A 15,407-nucleotide genomic window follows, 5' to 3' on the forward strand; every position below is an offset into this window, starting at 1 on the left:
TAGGCTGCTCAATGCTACTGCAACAGGGGTCGGGGAGGGAACCTAGTCAGTTTACTATTGATTATAAAAAGAAAATGAAGGAAGAGCAGCACTATCAACAATGTGCTATCTGGGACTCTAGAATGTAACACAAAAGCACTCACAGATAAGGTGTCATGCACAATATTCTTTTCTTAAAAATAGGTTGCCATGCATAGTGATTATAGTAGTTGTAAAATTATTTGCAAAACTTTGAGCTTGTAAAGAAAGCGGCAATGACTTTAAAAACCACAGAAAGCTCTAGAATGAGCGAGGCATCACTGTGCACGGCGGGACGACATAGGCTGGATCAATGTTAGAAACAAGATTTCATGAGAAGCATACATGATTGCATGTGAAGCTGGGAGGAAAATGCATGATTATGCTTCTCAGTGAAAGCAGTTATAACTGAGAAAGGCACGTCACAAATAAAACCCTTAAGGAGTCTTGCAGAGCCACTCCAAAAGGTGGCAATCTCATTTTGTTGTGTATGTATTGTTGTGTGTGAGGAGGTGCGCACGCACGCACGTGTGTTTATGAACCATTCGTTGCTGAACCAATCTCTCAGCATCAAATTAGAAGCAGACATGGACACTTGAATCTGCTCCTACTAACAAGAGATGAGATGAGAAATATAACTGCTGCACTTTTGCAGGAGTATATATATTTTAAAATAAAAGAATATGAAAAATTTGGTTATATTTTTAAAATACATTTTATATTTTTCAAGTGCATGCTCCCAAAATGGCATAGGTGCCAGTGTGAATATTGTAATGCACCAGTGAAAGCCAAAGTGCTCTTGAATAAATGCTAACTGTGGACCGAATTATAGGATACTTGGAGGATTGCACAATTTTCACATTTAACGTGTGTGTGGATGTCAGAAAAACTCACACCCAAGCAACATATGCATTATCCTGTGACTTCTTGTTGTTCTTTTTATTTTTGTTATTTTTTTGATATTTTGGACCCTGCATTTGTGCAAAAACAAACATCCATTCTGTGTAATTTGGTATATCTTGATTTTTTTTAACCAACACACAGTTTTGTTATGGAGCAAACTTTGTAGTTGGACATCAGGAGCAGAGACACAACCTCTCAGGACACAATTTTTCATTTAACCAAATAAATAAATAAATAAAGAAAACAACATTCTTGTATCATGTTCTTCACTGTGAACACAAATAGTGGCAACAGACAAACCTTTAGGATAATATTAATTTGAATTAACAAGATAGTATATAACAATATATAGAAATGTGTGTCTGTGTTGCATATCTATATACATGTGCATGCACTCATATGCATACACATGTGCATGCACACACACACACACAAATGCATATGATTATATTAATGTTTAAAAAAACCAACAATATTTTGCACATTACCAAACTTTCATGAAATTTAAAAGCATTTTGTTCACCGATACTGGGGCTTGATACAACTTAACAGAGTTAAATTGAACAAGTCTTAGTTACTAACTAATTATCATTTTTGATAATTACAGATAAATGCTATCAGTTTTTTGCATATTTGTAAATATCTGTAAACAGATATAAAGGTTAAAATTATCAACCTGAAAACCAACAAAACAAACTTCAGTTTCTTAACTCCACATACACTATATTCATTTGCCAACAACTGTTCGGTCTCTGCATAAAATATACAAAAATAGAGGCTTGAAGCAGATATAAATTCACAATCTGCCATACTGCTTGGTATGTTTAGAAATAATACAAGTTTCGTTATCACACATCTGTTGACCGACTAGTAACACTTGGTGACCTAGAGTGGATCACAACTTTATGACCATTCTTAGTCACATGCCCATCACTTTCTACAACAATTGCAGTTTGTTGTTGCACTTTAGGCTCTTCAGTTTGCTCCCCTTTATACCGCCGCCAAGCACGCTGAATTATTCGAGCACAATATATTTCACGCTGCCTGTGTAAAGTACTGCTAATTTGTTGAAGTCCCCCATGCTCTTTAGGAACAGCTACTTCTATCTCAGCAGTTTCTTCTATGTGGTGACCTTTTCTCTCAAAGAAGTCCTTTGTCAGAGCATCTAAGATGTCCACACAGAAAATGAGATCTCCTTCACAAATTGCTATGTCCATTGAAATAATTTTATATTTATTAGGTTTCATTAACTGCAGTGGTTCCTCTAAAGTATCAACAAAATCTGTAAGATTTTCATATTTGAGAAACTGTGTACCATCAGGATCAAAGTTTTGCCATATTTCATAATACATATCATAATCATCATCTGTTAATCCTTCTTGTACATCTTCTGATGCTTGACTGTAATTTTCCAAGATGACAGCAATGTACATATTAATGATGATGAGAAAACTAATTATAAGGTAAGACACCAAATAAGGAACTGCAATTTTTTTGTTTCCACAGTCGCCATCATAGCTTTCATTTGTTTCTGTACATTCCTTTTCATTCATGATTGCAGCAAGTACATCACTCCATCCAGCAGAAGTGGACATTTGGAATAAAATAATCATGGACTGACCAAATGTTTCAAAATTGAAGTTTTCATCAACACCTGCTCTATGTTTTACATTCATGAAGAAAGACATTCCAAAAATGGCATAGATGAACATAACAAGAAAAAGTAGAAGGCATATGTTGAATAATGCTGGTAATGACATTGCAAGAGCAAATAATAAGGTTCTAATGCCTCTTGCTCCTTTCACAAGCCTCAATACCCGGCCTACTTTAACAACACGCACAACACGAAGTAGAGTTGGAGATACAAAATATTTTGCTATTAGGTCTTTCAGCATGATACCTACAGAATTAAAGCAAGAATTAATTTTTGTTACATAAGAATTATAAATTATTTTTTATACAAAAAACCATTTAAGACAATATATATATTATAGACATTAATGTGAATTTCATTTTGATATTGGAAAATGGGTATTAAGAAAGCTTAACAGATAGAGTATCTGCTTCCAAGTGAAATAATCTTAGTGCATTATTCAATTGTTAGGGAAACTGGGAATGTGTTCTGAAATAAAGACAGGTCACACTTGAGTCTACACCACTTATGTGCTACAGAAAAGTACTTGGGTAAACAGATGTAATGGATGTATCAGGGTGGTAAAAAAAAAAAAAAAAAAAAAAAATACAAAGTATAACCTGCCTATATAGTAGTGTTAAGAGTATTGTAAATAAACTGAACAAATTGAGTTTCTGACGAGATCAATATTCAATAAGACAATTTTATTGAATGCAGTCATTACCAGCCTGCGTTATTTTCATCCTTCTGATCAGCTCTAACTTAGGAACTCTATAGGAGTGTCTATTCAATCATAGTAGTCAAAGTGGCAAATGATGTAAAAAAAGGAAGCTCATCAGCAAAAAAAAAAATAAAATAAAATAAATAATAATAAAATAAAACCTTTCTCATATTACTGGGGACAACTCAAATCTAATTGGATTTTTCACTTATTTGAAATTAAATACATTATATATGCACTTCTAAGTCCATTTTAATAATTTGTTAAGGGAAAGTCTTGTCTGACAAATTTGATTGGATACTATGATGTGGTTACAAAGGAACTAGATGCAAAAAATAATTTTGATATCATATATTTGGATTTCAGGAAAACTTTTGACACTGTTGTGTATGGAAGATTACTGTACAAATTGGAGCAGAATGGTATTAAGGGTAAGTTGCTACAATGGATAAATGGGTGATTGAGTAGGAGAAGACAGACGGTGGTAATCAATGGGTGCTGCTCTTCGTGGACTAATGTTATTAGTGGAGTCCCACAGGGTTCGGTGTTGGGCCCACTGTTGTTTTGTATATTTATCAATGATATTGATGAAGGTATATCAGGTTTAATGTCAAAGTTTGCAGATGATACAAAGGTTGGCAGGGTTCTTAATGACAGTAATGGCAGTGTGCTACTGCAACAGGATCTAGAAAATTTGGGCAGATGGGCTGCCCGAAGAAGTGGTAACTAAAGTTTAACATTGAAAAATGCAAAGTGCTGCATATGGGTAGAAGTAACCCCAAAGGAACGTATCAACTGTGTGGTACTACACTTAGGGTGGTAGAAAAAGACCTGGGAGTGATTGTGCATTCAGATATGACGTTTTCTGAGCAATGCAGACAGGCTGCCATGCCAGAGCAGGTCATGGAGTTTTGTCAATGATATACAGGAATTTTACTAGCAGGGAAAAGGAGGTGATTATCCCTTTGTATAAGGCTATTGTAAGGCTACGCCTTGAGTACTGTATACAGATCTGGAGGCCTCATTTTAAGAAGGATGTAGATTTGCTTGAGTGTGTACAGAGAAGGGCAACAAGATGGTGAGGGGAACGAAGGGGTCCTCTTACCAAGAGTGGCTTAAGCTCTGCAAATTGCAGTGGGGGCTAGGCACCTGCGAGGTGATCTGATTAAGGTGTATAAGGCCTTCAATGGGTTGAGCACGCTGAATTCTAATGGGATTCTTCTGCTTGCTCAGATTACGATCTTAAGGAGGCATAAATTCAAATTGAGGAAAGACAGCTGTAGAATAGATGTGTGGAAATTTGCCTTTAGCCAGCAGGTGGTTAATTGCTGGAACAAATTTTCATCTGTTATTGTGGAAGTTGATAGCTTAAATAAATTCAAGGAGGAACTGGACAAACTTTTAGAGGGAATGGTTGAGCAAAAAAAATTTTTTTTTTTGGTCGATGCTACATAAGCTCAAACTGCCTCCATAGCCGAGTGGTCAGGAGCAGGAGTGCAGTAGCACACGCTCTTTGAGTAGACTGAGGTTCAAGCCACTGACTGCTGAATACGGTCGATCTGCTAACCCGCACTGGACCAGCGTGGCAGATTATGGTCCATTTCCCTCAGCATGAATTGTTAAGGAGGCTTCCATCCTGCAGTGGGTTGATAATGGCTGCACTTTACTTTTTTACATAAGCTCATATGCTTGCTTTCTTGCATCACATGCATCTATTACTATGATATGACCACAGTAGCTCTTGCAGAAAAAAAATAATCCACTCCAACAACAAACAAACAACAGCCTACATCTGGCAGCATGCTATGGAAATGGGAGAAGAAATTTACTGCAAAGATGGTCAAGGCAAAAAGTTTGATGACAAAAATTAAAGCAGGAATTGGATAAGCACTTTTTTGATGATTAAAATAATATAAGATAGTTCTTTTTATTTTATTCTGGGGAGATTCAGAATATATTCATTTCCTTTGCACATTATACTATTTTAATACTGGCACTAAATCTTCCTGTCACCAAATTCTTTGAATTTCTTATCCAAAAATGAAAATCTTTGGAAAATAGGGGACTCTGTAAGGCTTCTTGGGAGAAGTTTTACTCTTGGCCCTAGTAACACTTGGACAGAAGCTATGCAAGGGTCTTTGCTAATGCTGAGATCTTAAGAATGCAGGGAAAATGTCAATTGGGGTAGAGGGCATAGGGAAGTCTGTGGTAAGACTCAGTTAAAGATATCAACCACAGTTACACTTGCATTCACCTTGAGAATATTTTGTAATTCCACATTCATGGAAAGAGTCAATGAATCAGACACTGCAGTTTCCAGCACTTATGTGCTGCAGAAAAGTACTCGAGTAACCAGTTGTAAGGGATGTATTAGGGTAGCGGAAAAAAAAAAAAAAAAAAGTATAACTTGCCTGTATAGTAATGCTAAGAGTTTTGTAAATCAAATGAACAAACTTGAGCTTCTGAACAGATGCAGTCATTATTAAAACTGTTAAGGATGCAAATCTGACAGGCTGGTAATGACTGCATTCAATAGCTATGGTAATGACTGTGCAGCTCAGTCCTGTTATCAGGAACAACTGCAATCTAACTTGATTTTTCACTTATTTCAAATTAAATAAATTATATATGCACTTCTAAGTCCATTTTAATAATACATGCTCATCTTTTTTCCTCAATAACAGGCATGATTTGGCCATAGTAGCTCTTGAAGACCTTGCAAAGTTTACCTTTGGTAGCATGTTATAGAATTAGAAGAATAAGTTATTTGCAAGGGTGCTGAATGCAGACAGTTTGGCAACAAAAATTCAAGGCAGGCACTTTTTATATTTTATTTTTATATATATTTTTATATTTTATTTTTGGATAGGCACTTTTTGATGATGAAAATAATGTAAGATAGGTTTTTATTTATTTATTTGCTTTTTTGGTAGATAACAAATATATTTATTTCCTTTCATCATTATCCCATCTTAAAACTAATACTAAATTTGCTTATCACCAGGCTCTTTGTTTCTTATCAAAAATTAAAATGTTTCGAAAATGCTGTGAGACCTCCTCCAAAATGGTTAAAAAAAAACAAAAATCAAAACGAGAAAGAGTACAATCAGGAAACTTAATTGTGGAACCACAAATAAGTCTCTTGATTGTACTTTTTTTTTTTTTTACTATCCCAGCAAAAGTCATGGGACATTTAGCTATGATGATGCTTTTTGTATCATGGAAGTAATTTCTGGCAGAATGCTGGAAAATTTGTGCTCCACTTCTCCTTTAAAGAATTCATGAGCTCCACTAATGAAAAGGGCTATCTTGGCTTTGCCCTAATTCTGATTGTAATCAAGTCAAAGATGTTCAGTTCTTCTTAGTTGGGAGCTCTGTGCTGATCGCTTCAATGTTCCTCTGTTGTTATTCTCTTTAAACTGTATACTCAAAATCCTTGCTTTGTGACGTGGAGACTGTTCTGTTAGAAGGCATAAGTTGTGGTTTAAGGGTTTTAAAGCACAAGGGCATCAAAGGTTAAGATGTGTCTTTCCAGGTTTTTTTAATGTAAATCAAATTTCTAAGATTTGTTCATCAAATCAGATTTTCCCAAATGAAATTAAACAGTTCATCTAGATTTGCAGAGTTACCTAATATCTGTTGAACGGTAAGTGGATTCTGATTATTGCATAAACTCTGTAAGCAAAGGATTTCGGTAGAAGAAGATGCCATAAAATTGTTGAAAAATGCAAAAGCAGCAGAAACCAATAAAGTTACTGTTTAAAGCTGAAGGCTATCCAATATGTAAAGCTCCAGTCAAACTTTTTAAAATGCCTTCTACTTAACAAGGTACCTGTAGCATGGAAAAATGCAGAAACCATCCTACTGCACAAAAAAGGTGACAAGGCAGATTTAAAAAACTACCAACCAATAAGCCTATTGCCAGTTGTCTAAAAGGTTTTCACAAAAATTCTTTCAAAAAGAATAGGCACAATACTTGATGTCGCATCCATAGCCTAGTGGTCAGGAGTGGGAGTGCAGTAGCACACGCTCTTTGAGTAGACCGGGGTTCAAGCCCCTGACTGCTAAATACAGTTGATCTGCCAACCCGCACTGAAACAGCGTGGCAGATTATGGTCCAATTCCCTCAACGTGAATTGTTGAGGAGGTTTCCATCCTGCAGTGGATTGATAATAGCTGCAGTTTACTTTTTTACTTGATGTTGCACAACCCAAAGAACAAGCAGGTTTCAGAAGCAGCATCAGTATAATGAATCACATCTATACAGTGCAGCAAGTTATAGAGCAGCACAATGAGTGCAACCTTCCATTATGTATAGGCTTCTTTGATACGATAAAGCATTTGAATCACAAAATAAGCAATAATCAATGCTCTAATCTAATCAGCAAAGGTGTAGTAGAGCTTAACATCAATATATGAAAAGGTGACTACATCAATATGAGTCAACAATGATAAAGTTCAGCTCAACATAGAAAAAGGTGTCTGACAAGAAAACACATCTCCTCAAAACTATTTTTTGTCTGTTTAGAAGAAATAATTTTGCAAGCTAAATTGGAATAATAAAGGACTTGAGAGAAATGGAGATTACTTGAATCATTTAAGATTTGCAGATATCATTCTCTTTTCCAATGATCCACAAAAATTGCATAAAAACATTGAAGAACTGCAGTGTGAAAGCAAGAAGTTTGGTTTAAAGATGACTATCAAGAAAACACAGGTTACATTCAACAAATTTACAAGCCCAAAGAAAATCATGGGCGATGGACAAGGACTAGAAAAAGAAAAAGTATGTTTACCTTGGTCAAGAAATTTCAACAGATGGAAATTGAATGCTACATAAAATTGGTATGGCAAACATTTGGCAAGCTTAGTATAGTCTTCAAGACAAATTCCAAAGCTTTATAAAGACTGAGGGGTCACACAGAGAAGTATGGAGCTGAATTTTGAACATAATCAAAAGAGACTGAAAAACATGTGCATGGATTCATCAACAACTCTTCCATCATGCAGTATGATTGATGACTTTTGAGGTTATGATGAACATCGTGGCGAGATACAATATTCCTTACATTTCGAGGGTACAGCTCTAAAACGGTGTTCGCAGGCTGGCCGCTGGTTAGTACACCGGACCGATCCTATTGGTAACTCTCTAGGAGGCTTCCGGATCAGCTAGTGTATAATCTTGTTACCTCTACTCTGCAAGATAGTGACTGGAGGGAGTCCGAGTTGTGTGTATGCGGGGAGCATTGTCGAGGCCACCTTATGTCAATGATCTGGGTATATTCTTACCCTATGTACACCATATCCAAAAATTTCATTACTTCATACAACATGTCCTACCCACTTTTTCTTACTATTGAATACACCATGAATTGTCAAACTAATAGAGCAAGCTTATCTGTGAAAAGATTTAAACCTCCCAAGCACTTCCTAATTCATTTCACAAATATACATGGTCTCAATTCTAATCTCAACAATGTCCATTTCCACTTGCAGTCTGCCAAACCACATGTACTTTTTCTGACAGAATCTCAGTTATCGGTTGATTCAACTACTGCTCATCTCAGATGCCAAAATTATTCGCTATATGATTCCTTTCGCCTCAAAGGTGGTACTTGTGCATATGTCTGTTCTGATATTCCCTGTCAGAGACTTGGCAATTTGGAATCTCCTCTCTTTGATCTTCTCAAGCTTAAAATCTCTCTACCTCATTGCGTCAAATTCATCTGTTGTCTCTACCATTCTCCCAATTCCACTAATCACTTGGAACTCTTTGACTTCCTCTCTTTGCAACTCTACTTTCTCCAGTCCAACTTTCCTAAGAGTGAGGTAATTTTTCTTGGTGATTTTAATGTTCACAACTCCAGCTGGCTTCCATTTTCTAGTCACACCGACCCAGCTGGTCGAGATGCTGAGGCTTTTGCAATTACTAATGACCTTGCACAGATTGTTCATTTACCTACAAGAATACCGGATAATCCTAATCATGCAGCCAATACGCCTGATCTTTTTCTCACAAACAACCCTTCTAAGTACACGGTCGAAGTGAGAGGTCCTTTAGGCACTTCAGATCACAACTTGGTGATTGTCTCTTCTCCAATGGAACCTTTATCTCATGGCTATTCCCATCCTTGTGTTGTTTGGCATTACAAGAATGCAAAATGCGAGACTTCTTTTCTTCTTTTCCTTGGTCAGATTACTGTTTCAAAACTTCTGATGTCAACGTTTGCTCAGATCTTGTCAGTGAAATTATTCTTGCAGGAATGGAATCCTTTATCCCACAATCCACTTTAAAATCTCATCCTTTATCTAAACCTTGGTTTTCCAATAAATGTGCTAAGGCTGTTCAAGCGAAGAATGTTGCATATAGTAATTCGCTTGTTTCTAATTCTTCAGTTTAATTTTCTTCCTACACCAAAGCTCGCAACAATTGTAAAGCAGTTATTAATCAGTCCAAACTAGAGTTTGAACAGGCTAAGAGTAGAAAACTTGTTTCTGGCCCTAATGGTAGCCGAGCATTCTGGTCTCTTGCCAAAGCTATTGGCCGCAACTTTTGCCCATCTCTGCTCCCACCTCTGTCCAAACCAGATGGCCTGTTGCCACTTCAACCAAGGATAAAGCTGACCTGCTAGCATCCTATTTTTCTTCCAACTCATGTATTAATGATCTTGTTAAAACACCTCCCAGCATTCCCAACACGATCCATTCAATGCCTCCTGTGGTCTTCCGTCAAAAGGATGTCAGAAGGATTTTGACGATTCTTGATGCTAAGAAAGCTCCAGGTCCCGATGGTATTTCTCCACTTGTTCTCAAAACCTGTGCTCCTGAACTTACTCCTATTTTTGCCGCCTTTTTTTTTTTTTACTTTCTTATTCCAAAGGTGTTTTTCCTTCTGCTTGGAAATTTGCTCATATCCAGCCAGTTCCTAAAAAGGATGACAAATCCCTCCCATCCAATTATCGTCCCATTGCAATTACTTCTACTCTTTCTAAAGTAATGGAGAAATCAATTAACCGCTAACTCTTAAACTACCCAGAAACCTTCCGTCTGATCAACGATCTCCAGAATGGATTCCGTCAGTGTCGATCCACTGGTGATATTCTTGCTTATGTTACCCATATATGGACTAATTCAATGGAAAGGTTCAGGGAAACACAAGTAGTTGCTCTTGACATCTCAAAGGCTTTTGATCGTGTGTGGCATAAAGGTCTTCTAAACAAGCTTCCATCTTATGGTTTGCAAACTGTTTTTAGTAATTGGTTATCCAGTTTTCTCTGTGATTGCTCACTGAGGATGATGGTAGATGGCTCTCTGTCTTCTAACTTCTCCACTAATGCCGGTGTCCCCCAAGGTTCAGTTCTTTCCCCCACTCTTTTCCTCTTCTATATTAATGACCTTCTTCCATTGACTGGAAATCCTATCCATAGTTTTGCCGATAATAGCACATTGCATTCCACTTTCCATTTTGAAAAACCTAGTCCTGCTCAATCAGCTTCAATTTCTCGAAAATCTGCTACCAATTCCTTAAATGCCGATCTTCAGGTAATTCTCCAGTGAGGCAAAGACAACTTAATTGATTTCAACCCTTCTAAAACTCAGTCTTGTCTTATATCTTGCAAAAAGGATTCTTCTGCTCCTATGCTTATCTTTAGTGACATTCCGATTTCTAGGATAAATGATATATCTCTTTTGGGGATTACCCTGACTTCTAATCTCTCTTGGCACAAGCATATTACAAATATTGCTTCCTCTGCATCTAAAAAAGTTGGTTTTCTCTTTCGCTCTCGGCGTTACTTTTCTTCCAAACAGCTGCTCACTCTGTATAAATCGCAAATCCACCCTGCCATGGAATACTGTTCCCACATCTGGGGTGGTGCCCCCAAAACCTCTCTCAGGCTTCTTGATTCCATTCAGAAGAGCACAGTTAGGTTAATTAATGATTCATCTCTAACAGAGCTTCTCCACTCGCTCTCTCATAGACGTACTGTTTCTGCTGCATGCCTCTTCTACAGATACTTCCATGGGCACTGGACTGATATTGCTCTTAATGCCATGTAACTCCAATTTATTCAGCAGTCTTCCATATGCAACAGTATCAAAAGATTTCCTGAAATCCAAGTATATGATACCAAAATTATTTTTTGCATCCAGTTCCTTTGTGACCACATTGTAGTTTCCAATAAAATTTGTCAGACAAGACTTCCCCTTAACAAACCCATGCTATGTCTGAACTATTACTGCAGCCACGTCTAGGTGATCCTGCATCACTTCTCTAACCAGTGATGCCATTATTTTTCCTGGAACAGAAGTTATACTAACAGGTCTATAATTATTTGCATCATCCTTTAAACCCCTTTTGTGAATTGAGGATACATTTGCACATCTCCAGTCCATGGGGACCTCCTCTTAATCTAAGGATGCTCTCATAATTATGGCTAAGGGTTTGCTTACTACCCTTGCTGCCACCTTCAATATTAATGGATAGATTCCATTTGCCCGAGGTGACTTTTTTATGTTTAGTTTCAGCAATTTCTCCTCCACTTTGCTTTCCGTTCTTACAAAATCATTGAGCACCCTGTTAGAGTTCAGTAAACTTCTCTCCTTCCCTTCCTTATAGAATTCCTCATGTGTAAATGTAGATGCAAAATACTCATTCAATTTGTCAGCTGTCTAAGCAGGGATTACCAACAGTCGAACCACCAACATCAAGTGGATCAATCTGATTCATTCCCTTCCTTCTAGAGTTTACATAAATCTGTTGTTGTTCTTTGCATCCTTAGCCAAGGATTTCTTATAATCAGCCTTCGCTTGCTTAACATCTTTGGTGATTTGATTACAGACTACCTTATATCTGCCATAGGCTTCTGTGTCACCTGATAATTTATATGAATCCCATGCATTTTTCTTCTCTACCACAAGCCTGATTAGTTCATCTTACATCCATTTAGGTCTAAATCTTGTAGAGTATTTCTTATTTGGTATGAAAAGTCTAGTAGCACCCAAGATTAATTCCTTGAAGGCTTCCCATTTAGAATTCACTGTTTTTAACATCATCAGTTGATCCCACTGTATAGAATTTAGAAACTGTCTTGAGACCACTTCATATCTGAAGTGGTCTCAAGACCACTGTAGTCACTTTTTTGAAAACAAAAACCCTTCCCTTTACCCTTGATGGTAGTTACATCTTTAAGTAAATCTCTCACATCAGTACACTGTGATCACTCTCACCTAGTGGTTTTGTTTTCTGCTAATGCATGAATCATCACTGCTGATAATCAGATCAAGAGTAATACTCCCTGTTGTTGCACCTTAAACAACTTGCTGTTGAAAACAATCTTCCAATAAATCCACAAAAGTCTTGCTAGCATGCAAGTGACCAACCCCAAGTTCCAGTTAATATCTGGAAAGTTAAAATACCCCATTACAAGACATTCTAATTTACTGGCCCACTATATTTTCCTGCACAATTGAACAATTATGCAGGAAAACAGAGTTCAATGCACAATTCATTGTACTCATCAGAGTCATTAGGCCAGTAACACACTCCTACTCTCATTTTCCCTTTTCCAGTGTTTATGTCACACCAAACTGACTCAACATTGCACTGTCCACCCATGTCAACTGGATGCACTTTCTTAGATTTTATGTGTTTCTTAACTAACAGCATAACCCCTCGTCCCTTTCTACCTGTCTATCCTTTCTGTATGCATTGTACTCCCCAAATTCCAATTCTGCACTGCTTTATCTGTGTGACAGCATGTTTCTGAGATGCCAACAATATCTTGTCTTTGATGACTTGAACAGCACTTCAAATTCATCAAATTTATTTACTATACTTCTAGCATTGGTGTACATGCAAGTATACAGCCACCTGTTCTTACTCTTAGTTACCTTAACATATCCCGTGTATTTACTTATTCCATGACTCCCTGCAGCTCCTGAAATCCTAAGCAACTTAGCTCTCTAGGCTGCTGCTCATTACAATAGAAGCAGTGCAAGAATTGCTTTCACCTCTGCTTGCAGCTACTGTTAATAATTTAGTCTGTGAATCCCCCCCCCCCCAAGCTAGCAGTTTTCCTACTCATCTAACACTGCTTCGATAGCGTCAGCAAAAATTCTGTAGAAGCAGTCTCTTCTGTTAACAAGCATAGACCAGGCTGAGACAAATTCTACCCCTTGTTACTGGGAGCTCATCAGGGAATCAAGACTAGTAACCTGCCAAATGATGCACTCTTGATTCAGGTCCCAGAGCAGAATAACCAAGTGAAAACTGCTCTCATTCAGAAGGACTTAGTTCTATTAGGAGACTCCATTGTCAGGGGAAACAGGAAATATTTTTTGTAATTAGGATAGGTGGACTAGAACCAGGGTATGTCTGCCGGGTGCAATAATTAATGATGTCACAAACAGATTGTCAGATTATTATTATTATTCATCTGGGACTAGTGATATTAAGTGCACACGATCTAACAATTTGTCAGACAAATATAGGAGACCTCAGGTGCCAAGCGAATTTGTGATCAAGTGTCTTTGCCAGTAAATTAGTGCTCTTTCTTGGTGAAATAAAATTGTTTCCTTGTTTTCAACGTTACATTAACACCCAATTCAGTAAAGATAGCACTTTACTAGATCAAAAGGAAAAGTAACCTTCTTTCTTTCTTCTCTTAGTTTTACCTTTTTATTACTACCACTTGGTCATAAAGGTGGCACTGCCCCTGCCTCGGGGCCGGTAACCTGGAGGAGAAAAGCTCTCCCTTTCAGGACAAAATAGAGCAAACAGTTCGTAAAACCTAGAAATCCATTGGGTTCACAGATCAGCCCCTTACAGGTCGAAAACAGTCGGAGACTGATTTTGATGCAGCTAAACGTCAAACGACTGACGTAGCCAGAATCAGAACTCCAACTTTTCTTATTATTCACTTGACCCAAGAACAACCTTACTGTCAAACTCTCACTGTTTCTAGTGTGGAAATAATAGGTACCCCAAAGACAGTTCATTGCTTAAGATCAGGAGACTTACCGGTCGAAGTTGTCACTGCTTGACAATCTGAGCAACTACTGAAACTAAAAACTTTTGCTGGAACTTCTGTTACGGTTTCATCACACATTTTCCTGAACACATCAAGAGGTGTCATCACTGAATGGGACTTCGTGAACATGTCAGATGAAGAGTTAAAATAGGAACTACAAGACCAAGGAGTCATCAGTGTCAGAAGAATAATGACAAAGAAGGACGGCATACTAGTTCCTACTCAGAACATAATACTCACTTTCGATAACTCTAAACCACCAACAGTGATCAAAGCAGGTTGTCGCAACTGCCAAGTCAAAGTATACATTCCAAATCTCTTATGCTGCTACAAGTGCCAAAAGTTTGGGCACTCACAGACAGTCTGCAGAGGAGCAGCTGCCTGTGCCATATGCTGATCCACTGCGCACACAAATACCGATTGCACAGCTACAACACCTAGTTGTCCTAACTGCAGAGAAGCCCATCTAGAATTTTCCAAGGAGTGTCCCCTTTGGAAACAGGAAAAAAATTTACAGCAGTACAAAATTGAACACATCATCACCTACCAAAAGGCCTAAAAGTCCTTTCCACCTCTGAATGATAATAAACCAACATATTCTCAAGTAACCAAAAAACAAATATCAATTGCAATCCAAATGGTGGTAAACATACCACCAAATGAATCACTATCTGATTTGGCAAGGTCAGTATTGGTCACCGTTCCACTAAACCAAACAGCAAGCAAAAAAGTAAAGCTATGAATATGCCAATTACTGTACAACCAGATGCCACCTCACAGGAAAACACTGCAGTACCCACTTCTCTTGATGCAAACCAAACAGATAGCATGGAATTACAAGATAGCTCACAGCAAGATGGGCAGGTATTAGAACTGTTCACTGATGAGGATATGGACACAGGAAAACCGTACATTCCAAAGAAGGGGAAAGGGAAACCTGAGAAAAACAAATCTTCAACCCTTCGAAAACAAATCGAGGATTCTACTAAACCTAGATAATGCTTACATTTCTGCAGTGAAACTGTAGAGGATATTGCAGCAATTTAAATGACATACAAGTTCTCTGCACACAATATGATCCTATCACCTGCTGCCTATAACT

The 15,407-nt window shown here is 37.6% G+C and overlaps 1 protein-coding gene across 1 annotated transcript in view; it reads right to left on the reverse strand.

Moving 5' to 3' along the window:
• Positions 1 to 1,661: 1,661 nt before the first annotated feature.
• The window catches only part of LOC150083272 (sodium channel protein para-like), a 1,345,866-nt gene continuing 1,332,120 nt past the window's right edge, over positions 1,662 to 15,407 (reverse strand). Inside the window, exon 33 of the mRNA XM_090377950.1 lies at positions 1,662 to 2,821. Within this exon, the coding sequence (XP_090234076.1) occupies positions 1,770 to 2,821 (1,052 nt within the window). The 3' untranslated portion in view covers positions 1,662 to 1,769. The remainder of the gene's footprint in view (positions 2,822 to 15,407) is intronic.

Source organism: Mastigoproctus giganteus, chromosome 7 (genome assembly GCF_048544385.1).
Source record: "Mastigoproctus giganteus isolate SK-2022 chromosome 7, ASM4854438v1, whole genome shotgun sequence".
Taxonomy (NCBI): Eukaryota; Metazoa; Arthropoda; class Arachnida; order Uropygi; family Thelyphonidae; genus Mastigoproctus; species Mastigoproctus giganteus.